Below are 10,823 nucleotides of genomic sequence, written 5' to 3'. Positions count from 1 at the left end.
TTCTCCTTGGCGGCCAACTTCTGCTGCATGATGCTCCTCTGCCGCACCTCTTCGCGCGCGTGCCGGTCGGCCAGGTTGAGCGCCTCGGAGAACTGGGCAAAGCCGTCGTTGATGTGGACGTCCTGCAGGCCCCTGCCATCGGCGGCAAGGCGCTTGTCGAGCGGGATGGTGTAGCCCTTGTTGTTCTTCCAGTTCGAAATGTCCGGTGGGATGTTCCACTCCTTGAGCTCCTCGGCCGTCACCTTGCGCGGCGGCGAGCGCAGGACGGGCGGCGGCGGGCTGGGCGGCCCAAAGTCCTGCCTGCCGAAGCGGTGCCGCGGCGGCTGCAGCGGGTCCTCGGCCACCTCGGTCATCTTGATGATGCGCTGCTTGCCGCCATCTCCCTGTCCAGGCGTGTAGCGGATGTAGCTGGCGGCCTGCTTGCCGGTGGCGACGGCGACGTTTTTGGGCTGCGTCGCCTTGATCTTGCCCTGGGTGATCTTTTCGAGCGCGAGCCGGGTGCGCTCGGCGGTGCTCATGACCTCCTCCTCCGACGGCCTCTCGAAACCGCGCTCCTTGTCCTTGCCCTCACGCTGCGAGAGCGGCACCAGGTCCTTGAACGACGACTGGACAATCTGGCCGGGCCGCCGCCCTTGCTGGACGATGGCGTCGTACCGCACGGTGCCATCGGCGTCGACCTGGAGGGCCACCGTGTTGCCGCTGGTGCCGGCCTTTTTGCGGCCCATCTCGAGCGGGTATTGGGCGATGTGGCACTCGGGGTAGGAGCCTCCATCGCCAAAGTCGGCCTGGGCGCGGGGCTTCCAGCCGGTGCGCTTGCCGTACGGAGGGATGTGCGATGCCTTTGTGGCGAGGGCGGTAGAGGAGCTGGCTTCGGCGGCATCGTCGGTGCCCTCGTCGTTTTCGACTGTGACGTTCGAGTAGCGGGGCGCTGGGAGCGCGGCAGAGAGCGACGTCGTCGCCATGGCGGTTGAGAAGGTTGACCGCTCAAGTCGGCCAGGTTTTGGTCGTGGAGGTGCTCCAGGGAGGCTCAGGCGAGGCGAAAATCTGCGCTCTTCCGAGGTCGGGTTGAGTAGAGAGAGGTGGCAAAGGGCGCAGGCAAGGAAGAGTGGCGATGGCCGCGCGGATGGTGATGGTGGTGGTGGTGATGGTGGTGACGATGGTGGGACTGGTGGTGAGGGGCTGGTTGGAAGGCGTAGCGGGGATGCAGGCCTGCTGGACGGCCGCAGAAGTCGCCGCCCCACTGGCCCGATCGGTGGCTTGTTTGCCTCCCGATCCTCTGCGCGTCTGGGGCCGACGTGTCGATGGCGTTTTGCCTTGGCTGGCCCTGGATGGCTGCAGACGGCCCTGGCTGGTCGCTCGACTTGGCCTCACCGCCTCCACTGGAAGGGGCTGCTCGGTCTGGCTTGGCTGGCTTGGCCTGGCCGTCTGCTGTCGGCGTGGTTTCCGTCTCTCCTCATCACCCGTCGCCTCTATCCTTGCTCGTCCTTTGCGCCCCTCCCACGTCGCCGACGCCGCGGCAGTCTTCCGATGCATCAGCGCGGCTCGCCAACGCTTGGCTCTTGACGACGACGACGACCACCACCCGAATCCCCCCTTCCTTTGGTCGCTGCCCCTCTCGGCACCTCCGCCGGTCACCTCGTTCGGATCCAGCTGACAGCGTCGATCGGGAGCGGCCGAAGCCGCTCCGCCGGCTCTCTATCTGTCTTCTTACATCAGAGATAGGCCAGAGCATCCTCGCTGCGCCCTCTCGCTGATAACAAGCACCGGCATAACCTATCTCGACTTGGTCCCGCCCCACCCACCGACTCCCGCCACGACTCCATCGGCTTGACCGAGATCAACTCTCGTCACGCCGCCACACGACCGTGCTCGGCGCAACGCAGCACAGCCACGTCGCACCTCGCCCAGCGCTCAGCCGAGACCCGCGGTGCAGCATCACTGGCCGACCCGACCTCGCTCCCGACTGCGCTTCGACGACGACGAGGTGAGCGAAAGCGGCGTGTGCCGCTCCGAAAGCAGCGCCGCCGAGTCGCCCCTTAAAGCCCGTCGCCACCGCAGCCACTCCACCTACTCGATCGTCGAAGCTGCCGCTGGCTGACCCTCTGGTCCGCGCACGGCGCCGACGACGACGATGCAGAGGGCCAATGCCGCCTCGCGCGGCTACACGCTCAGCCACCAGCGTGTCGTCCTCGACCTCGGATTCGGCGGCACAATCGCCGGCTTCACCGAGCTCACCATCATCCCCACCGACCGAAACCTTCGCGTCGTACACCTCAACTGCCGCCAGGCCGTCATCCAGAGCATCTCGTGCGCCGGAATCGAGGCCGACTACTCTTACAACGACCACATCACCGGCGTCGGCCTCTCGGACAATCGCGACGTGCATCTCTACCCGGAGCTCAAGCGCAAGATCTTTGCCGCGGCCTCTGACGGCGTCACTGGCGAACTCAGCGTCCTGCTCCCGCCAGAGATCCACATCCAGCCCCAGAGCATCGGTGGAGGTCCGAGGGCTGGCAGCGCGGTTCCAGAAGATGCACCGACGCCAGGCGGATCCGGCTCGGGCGGCGGTCTCGAGTACACGCCCATCACGGTGCGCATCGAGTACTACCTCAAGGACCCCGCCGACGGCGTCCAGTTTGTCCGACCCACGGCCGACTCGCCCTACCGCGTGCCGCACCTCTTCACCGTCGCCTCGTGTCCGGACGCCGCCCGCTGCTGGATCCCGTGCGTCGACAGCCTCTGGGAGCGGTGCACCTGGGAGTTTGAGCTCGTCGTGCCCAAGTACCTCGCATCGGCCGACGGCGACAACGACGGCGACGGCAACGGCAACGAAGGCGGCGGGGAAGACGGGCTGGCCGTGCCAGATGTGGCCGGACTCGAGGACTCGCAGGTGGTCGTCGTGTGCACGGGCGACCTGATGGAGCAGGTGGCGCATCCCAACAACTCGTCCAAGACGGTCTTCTGCTTCACCCAGCCTGTTCCGACCTCGGTCCAGCACGTCGGCTTTGCTGCGGGCCCCTTCCAGATGATCCGCATCGACTCGATCGGCCACCAGGCCGGCGGCAGCGGTGCGCCGCAGCCCGCCACGGCCATCGAGGAGGCCGGCCAGCCAGAGATGCTCGCCTTCTGCCTGCCGGGCAGGGAGGACGAGCTGCGCAACTCGGTCGGCTTCACCAGGCAGGCCATGGACTTCTTCGCCCGCGGGTTTGGCTCCTACCCGTTCGGCTCGTTCCGCCTGGTCATGGTGGATGAGCCGCCGCAGGACTGCACGCCGCTGTCGATGCTGGCGATCTGCTCGAGCGACCTCCTCCACCCACCCTCGGTCATCGACCAGGCGCTCGAGAACCGCCAGATCCTCAGCCACGCCATCGCCTTCCAGTGGGTCGGCATCAACATCGTCCAGGCCACCTGGGCCGACACCTGGCTCATCAACGGCCTCGGCCTCTACATCACCGGCCTCTTTATCCGCAAGCTGCTCGGCAACAACGAGTACCGCTTCCGCCTCAAAAAGGACTGCGATCGCGTCTGCGCTTGGGACGTCGGCATGCCGCCGCTCTACATGGCCGGCGCCTGGGAGCCGCCGGACGCGGCCACGCTGCCCTTCATCAACCTCAAGGCGCCGCTGGTGCTCCACATCCTCGACCGGCGGCTCTGCAAGATGGGAGCGTCGCTCGGCCTCGGTCGTGTGATCCCAAAGGTCTTTCTCCAGGCCATGACGGGCGAGATGACCAACAACGCGCTCAGCACGCAGAACTTTCTGCGCGTCTGCCGCAAGGTCAGCGGCGCCGACCTGCGGCAGTTCACCGAGCAGTGGATCCGCGGCAGCGGGTGCCCGCGCTTCTTCTGCAGCGCCAACTTCAACCGCAAGAAGCTGCTCATCGAGATGCACATCCGCCAGGAGACGCCCGCCGCCCAATACGCCGCGGCGCGGCCCGAAGACGCGCTGGCCTCAAACCCGGTGCCCCTCTTCGAGGGCCAGCTGACCGTCCGGATCCACGAGGCCGACGGCACGCCCTACGAGCACGTGCTCGACGTAAAGGGCCCCGCCAAGCGCTACGAGGTGCCGTTCAACACCAAGTACAAGCGTGTCCGGAGGAACACGAAGCGCTTTCAGGCGCGTCAGGCTGCCGCAGCGGCCGCCGCGCAGGGCGACCAGGACGCCGCCGAGGCGATCGGGCTCATCGATCTCGGCTTTGGCCTCGGCATGTGGGAGGACGAGCGGGCGCGCGAGGAGTGGAGGGTGGCCGACTGGACCGAGGACGACGAGGAAAAGATGGCGTCGGCGCCGTACGAGTGGATCCGCATGGACGCCGACTTTGAGTGGCTCGCCTCGATCCACTTTGAGCAGCCAGACTACATGTGGGTCTCGCAGCTGCAGCGCGACCGCGACGTTGTGGCCCAGGTGGCGGCGGTCCACGCGCTGGCCCAGATGCCGTCGCTCGTCACCTGCAGCATGTTGACGAGGACGGTGCTGGTGTCCAAGTACTTTTACCGCGTCAGGGCCGAGGCCGCCCACGCCCTCGTCAGCTGCGCCATGCCGGAGCTCGACTACCTCGGCCTCTTCCACTTGCTCAAGCTCTTCCGCACCCAATGCTGCTACGACCCGCCGGACGACCCGGCCATCACCAACCCGCTCGACGTGCCGTGCATCCCGCGCGCCAACGACTTCAGCGACGCCTCCGAGTACTTTCTCCAGCGCGCCATCATCCACGCCATCAGCCGCGTCCGCAACCCAAAGGGGCGGTCGCCGCCGCAGGTGAAAAAGTTCCTCATCAACCTGCTGCGCTACAACGACAACTCGACCAATCGCTTCGTCGACGACTTCTACCTCGCCTCGATCATGGACGGCCTGGCGAGCGCGTTTGTGCCCGTCGACTCGGTCGGCGGCTTTGTGCCAGCCGACGAGGACGAAGACGCCAGGGACGATGACGCCCTCCTCGCCCACGCCGCGGCCGAGGTCGAGCGGCTGCAGGAGCTCGACAAGCTGGTGCCGTCGTACCACAACGTCATCACCCTCGGCGCCCTCGACTGGCAGGCCGCCATGATGCTGGCCAACCTCCGTCCGCGCGACCTCCAGCTCTTCTTCTTCTACACGCGCCAGGGCAACTTTGGCCCCGTCCGCATCGCCGCGCTCAACTACCTCCTGCTTCTCGGGAGCCTGGACCACAAGGTGGTGGCCCGGTACTGCTTTGCGCTGCTGCGGAGCGACGAGAGCCGGAGCGTCAAGCGGGCGCTGGCCCGGGCGCTGTGCGAGGGCCTCGCAGTGGCCATCAGCACGGGCGTCTTTGGCGGAGGCGGGATTCGCGGTCCGGAGGCGCTCCTGATCGAGGAGAATGGTGGCCAGATCAGTCAGTCGAACAAGGGGCGCGATGCCCAGCTCGAAGCTGCACTCAAGTCGCTGCGACGCGAGATTGGACGGTCCGCGGGCGTCCGCGAAGGATTCCTGGCCGCACTGCTGGCGCCGGGCCTCGACTCCGAGGCGCGATGGTCGATGCTTAAGCTGGCCGAGCTCCTCTTCCGGCCGGCCGAAGAGCGCGACCTGCCCCTCCAGCCGAAAGTCCAGCTGCGGGTGCGCATGCCGAGCCTGGCGACGCAGACTGCCGAGCAGCCGCTCGAGTCGCCCAGCGTCTCCAAGATCAAGCTCGTTAAGCAGCCGTCGATCATCGAAGGAGCGGCGGCGGCCGCGCCTGCGCCACCAGCTGCAACGGCGACGGCGACGCCGGCCAAACCATCGGCACCACGCGTCGCCTTCGAGACTCCCGAAGGCGCCGCCGCCGCTTCCGCCGGCCCGTCGGCCTCGAAGCCTCCGAAGCCGGTCAAGGCCAAGAAGCCGAAGCCACTGGCACCCGGCCAGGCCTCTGGCATGTCGTACGCCGATCTGACCGCGTGCCGCAACACGCTCAAGAAGCTGATGGACAACCGCTTCGCGTCCATCTTCCTCAAACCCGTCGATCCCGTTCGCGACCAGGCGACCAACTACTTTGACGTCATCAAGAACCCCATGGACCTGGGTTCCATTGCCAACAAGCTCGACAGCGGCCAGTATCGGGATCGCTACGACTTCAAGGCCGACTTTGAGCTCATGATCCGCAATGCGCGGACCTACACTCCCGATCCGAAGGCTTGGGCCCATCAGCAGGCCGTCGGGCTGGAGAAGGCCTTCAACCAGCTGTGGACGCGCATGGAAAAGACGCTCGAGCAGTCGGCGGCCAAGCAGCAGAGGGTGGCCAATGGCGTGTCGGGCACCAATGCGGCGGCCGCCAGCGATACTACGGTCAAGGCGACCGACTATGGCACGACGGCCGCCGATCAGGCCGGCAGCCCCGGCACGCACCCGGTCAGGGACCAGCCGGATCCGGTGCACGCACCGCCCGCTGCCGTCCCGGCGCCCGGGCGCCTGTCGGTCAAGGTCAAGCTCAAGGCCAAGCCGCCTTTGGCAAACGAGGCTCCACCGAAACCGGTGCTGAAGCCGACCGTGGCAGCCAGCCCCGCCGCCGAGTCGCCCGATCCCGCTCAGCCGAAGCCGAAGAAGCCGCTGATCAAGCTGAAGAAAAAGGAGAGCGAATCTTCGTCATCGTCGCCTGCGCCTTCGGCCGCAGCTCCCGTGCCAGCACCACAGGGCGAGGCATCGAGATCGGCTTCTGCCGTACCCCGCCAGAGCGTCGACGACGACATCCTCGACCTGCTGGGCGAGTCGCCCGAACCGGCAAGCAAGAAGGCGACGCCCGCGCCGGTTGTGAAGCTGAAGAAGGCGGACAAGGAATCGGGCTCGGCCCGCGCGGCCACGCCGAGCAAGAAGCCAAACAAGCCCGCCGGCGCCAGCCTGGCTGGTTCTCCTGCGCCTTTGGCTGCCACATCGGCGCTGAATGGGGGCGCCGCACCGCTGCCTCACGTGCCACCTCCGCCAAAGGCAGCCACGCCCTCTCCCAGCAAGCCGGGTGCCAAGGGCGCCGACTCGGACCCGGTCGCGGCGGCCGCGGCCTCTGGGCTGCCGCTGCAGGCGAAAAAGTGCAAGGCGCTGATCCAGACGCTGCGCAAGTCGCCCTTCTCGATCTTCTTCCTCTACCCCGTCGACCCGGTCCGCGACGGCGTGCCGACGTACCTCGACGAGATCAAGACGCCGATGGACCTCTCGACGATGGAGAAGAAGGTCAACCAGGGCGCGTACCGGACCATGGCCGACTTTGCCGCCGACATGCAGCTCATCTTTGCCAACTGCCGCCAGTTCAATCCGCCCACGACGGAGCCGTGCCTGCACGCCGACGAGCTCGAGAAGCTGTTCCGCAAGGAGTGGGCCAAGCTGCTGGTCAAGCGGCTCGAGTTTGGCGAGAAGCGCGCTCTGCAGGGCCTGCTCAACAGGGTCAAGGCCAACCCTGCGAGCATCCTGTTCCGCGAGCCCGTCGATCCGTGAGTCCGCGACCAGGCCAGGCCGGGTCGCATTCTTGTCCTGGGCCCCCTTCTGATCGCCCTCGCCCCTTTCGCTGACACCGCCCGCGTCCACACATCGCCTGCGCCATCTGCGCGGGTCACCTGCGATCATCACGACAGGGTGGCGCTGGGAATTCCGACCTATTTTGACGTGATCCCGCGCCGCGACGCGCGCGACCTGTCGCTGATCGAGTCCAAGCTCAAGGGGGACAAGTACGACTCGATTGACGCGTTCGACGCCGACGTGCGGCTGATGCTGCGCAACTGCTACACGTTCAACGCCGCCGACCAGGGCATCGTCGACCTCACAAAGACGTTCGAGTCCATCTACCGCAAGGAGATCAACGGCGTCAAGGCTTCGTGTGGCCATTCCACCGGCGGCGGTGGTGGTGGTGGGTCGGGTCAGAAGAGGAAGGAGGCCGTTCCCGGTTCAGAGGGTGGTGGCGGCGGTGGTGCGGCGGGGGGAAGCAGTAGTAAAAAGACCAAGTTGGCGTGACGCCCCCTCTCTCGGTGGCACGCTTGCAGAGCGCGGCCGAGGGAGGGAGGCCGTGTGCCTTCGCCCCTCTTCGTCATCGTCTTGTCGTTGTTTCGTCGTTCATCGCTCCTTGATTTGCATTATCGATCCCTCTACCTCTATAGCCATTACTCACCCCTCGCTGGCCTGGAGGTGTAGGCGGGCGGGCGTGCGTGCGTGCGTGCATCGATGGAGTTCGGTGCGGGGGGACGGCGATTTGGCCCTCGTCCCATTTTTGCGTCATCCGCGCCAATTTTGAAGTCGATGGAGGCAAGCCGAGGGGGGAAGGGAGGAAGAACGACGTAAGAGAGGGTACAAGTACATGCATGATGGATTCTCGGAGAGGGAGAGGGGGGGGGGTGGGGGGATGGAAAGACCGTAGAAAGCGCGGCGGGGGGGGGGGGCGGGGGTATAGAGAGGGGGAAACGCAGAACGGTCACGACGCGCACACCTCCAACCTCGCTCGACTCTGCAACCTTACAGCCTGCAAGGAGGGGGGAGGAGGGAGGCGGTTCATTCCGCCAACGACGTCGAAGGTGCAGGTGTCGGGTGGGTGAATGCTGTTGATCTATCCATCGATACCCTTCCCCCACCACCCGCACCGGCCGCAGAGAGGGAAGAAAAGGAAGAAGGTGTCGCTGCTCTCCTCCCCGTCGTCGATCCCTGCTGCTGCTGCGCAGGAGGAGGAGGTGGTGGAGCGGTGGATTCAATACCTTCTTCCTGCCCCTGCCCCTGCCCCTGCCCCTGCCCGTGCTGTTGGTGTTGTTGCTGCTGTTGGGTGCCTTTGCTCTTTCGTCGCATGATTCCGCCCAATCCCGCACTCAACCCCCCACCCCCACCAGTCGCAGCCAGCATCGAATGGGTACCTTCTTCCACCGTCCCCATGCCCACTTGCCACGATGCTGAACTGCTAGATGCCGATGCTTGCCCCGCGATCGTGTTCAATGCCGCGTGGTGGCCCGATGGTATACCGTTGCCCACCCCACCACCGCCACCGCCACCACCCCCGCCGAGGTTGGAAAAGAGTTGTTTGCGCTGCGCCACGGTGCCCTGCATGCCCGTGTGCAGCGAGGCGGAGCTAAACTTGCGCGACGGCTTCGGCGGCGTCGGACCCATGACACTACCACCGCCGCCCCCTGCCCCGCTGCCGCTGCCGCTACCGCCACCCGCCTGGCTCTGCGACAGGCTGAAGGGCAGCGACGACACCGAGCCGTACTCGGATGGCAGGCCGCCGTGCGATGACGACGACATCGACGCGGCGTAGGGCGGCGAGGCGGGGCCGGACCCGCCCGGATGGTGGATGAAGGCCGAGTTGGCGCTCGGAGGCAGCCCGAGCTCCTTCATGAGCGGGTCGAGCGACGAGAGCTCGTCCTTGATCAGCTGGCGCGCCAGCGTGTCGATCTCCTTGACCGTCTGCTGGAGCACCTTCTTGACCTTGGCGTCGGCCTTGATCAGCAGGTCCTGGGTCACGGCGTTGAGCTGCACGGGCTTGTCGGCGCCGCTGCTAGCGTCGTTGGGCGGCGGGCTGAGATTGAAGCCGTTCCAGGCCGGGCCGTCGGCGGTGCTGATGCTGGCGCTGCGGTCGCGGTCGGTGCCCGTAGGACCAAAGGGCGGCGACGAGAGCATCGTGGCGCCACCGACGCTGCTGATGCTCGACGCGGCGCCCGACATGGAGCCGAAGCTGGCGTCTGCGCCTTGGAAGTGCTGGGGCAGGCCGACGGCGGCCACGCCCCCCGAAACCGGGCTCGACGTGAGAGAGATGAGCTTGTGGTAGATTTCGCTGAGGATGTCGCAGAGCGTGAAAAACGTCTGGAAGAAGTCGAGCTGGAAGGGCTGCAGAGCGGCAAGTGGGCGGCGGCGAGTGACGCGGCGTTAGCTCTGGGAGCGTCGGCCATCGAACAGCTGGCGGGGCGGGACTCGACTCACGATATTCGGCGCGACGAGGTACGAGTAGTCCCTGTCACCTGCGATGGAGCTCCCGGCTGCGACTGGTCCCATGGACATGGATAGGCCTGCGCCCATGCCGGCGGAGCCCGAGGAGCCTTCGAGGGAGCTGAAATCGGCGATGGCCTGGTTGGCGGCGGAGCGCTTTAGGGTCTTTGAGGACGACTTGAAGAAGTTTTTCATCTTTGGCTTTGCGGTGCCGTAGGCGGTGGCTGCGCCGCCTCTGCCGACGAGGTTTGCGATGGCGTCGTCCGGGTAGGTGTCTAGCTCGTTTACGAGGTTGATGATGGCGCGCGCCATGTCTGCGGGGGTGTTGAGTTCGAGGATGGAGGCGAGGCTGAGTCCGAGGAGGGTGAATCGGATGGTGCGCTTCCTCATGCGATCGTGTTGGAAGGCGGCGGCGATGTCGTGGCGCGACATGGTGACGGTGTCGAACCAGGCCTGGTTTCCGTCGAGGGTGCGTTTGAGGTAGGTGAAGCTGTGGAGGCGCTTGTGTAGCTGGTCGCGGAGCGCCTCGTTGGACGAGGTGACGGATGCGGGCTGGTTGACCAGGGTGGCCGCCGAGATGGTGGTGGCGCTGGATGCGATAGAGGGGGCCAGGGTGGACGAGGCGGCAATGGATGCGCGGTCAAAGGTCGAGGCGGAGGTGGCCGAGGGGGCCGCCGCGGCTGTGGCTGCGGCTGCTGGCGGTGTGGTGGCCATGTTGGATGGTGTGCGGATGTGAGGGCGTCGAGCGCCGGCTTGGCATCCTCGGTCGTGGTCGTGGACGTGGGTGGTGGTGGTGGTGGTGGTGGAAGAGGGTGAGCAAGCATGCAGGGCCTGGCCGGAGGGGCAACGAGGTGCAGGCCAAGCTGGACCGTGCTCTCTGGCTGGCCTGGCTGGTTTGGCTGCCTGGACGCAGCGTCCCTGGGCCGTGCGTCGGGCTTGGTCCCGCCCG

The 10,823-nt window shown here is 66.5% G+C and overlaps 3 protein-coding genes across 3 annotated transcripts in view; 1 reads left to right on the top strand and 2 right to left on the bottom strand.

Annotated features, from left to right (window-relative positions):
• PFL1_01870 (uncharacterized protein) overlaps nt 1-962 on the bottom strand; it is a gene marked incomplete at both ends in the record, with an annotated part of 2,039 nt that extends 1,077 nt beyond the window's left edge. The window contains one exon of the mRNA XM_007879382.1: nt 19-962. Coding sequence (XP_007877573.1) covers nt 19-962 — 944 coding nt within the window. The remainder of the gene's footprint in view (nt 1-18) is intronic.
• Nucleotides 963-2,131: 1,169 nt separating this feature from the next.
• PFL1_01869 (uncharacterized protein) lies at nt 2,132-7,924 on the top strand (the record flags this gene model as incomplete). Its single annotated transcript, XM_007879381.1, has 2 exons — nt 2,132-7,407; nt 7,549-7,924. The coding sequence occupies 2 exons, from the start codon at nt 2,132-2,134 to the stop codon at nt 7,922-7,924; spliced, it is 5,652 nt and encodes a 1,883-aa protein (XP_007877572.1).
• A 531-nt stretch (nt 7,925-8,455) lies between these two features.
• On the bottom strand, nt 8,456-10,588 carry PFL1_01868 (uncharacterized protein; the record flags this gene model as incomplete). Its single annotated transcript, XM_007879380.1, has 2 exons — nt 8,456-9,775; nt 9,869-10,588. 2 exons carry the CDS (start codon nt 10,586-10,588, stop codon nt 8,456-8,458), a joined length of 2,040 nt encoding a protein of 679 aa, XP_007877571.1.
• Between the last annotated feature and the right edge of the window lie 235 nt (nt 10,589-10,823).

The sequence above is a fragment of the Pseudozyma flocculosa genome, assembly GCF_000417875.1.
Source record: "Pseudozyma flocculosa PF-1 unplaced genomic scaffold scaffold00005, whole genome shotgun sequence".
Lineage (NCBI taxonomy): Eukaryota > Fungi > Basidiomycota > Ustilaginomycetes > Ustilaginales > Ustilaginaceae > Pseudozyma > Pseudozyma flocculosa.
The sequence above is the reverse complement of the archived record's forward strand: the minus strand, read 5'-3'. Positions and strand labels throughout refer to the sequence as shown.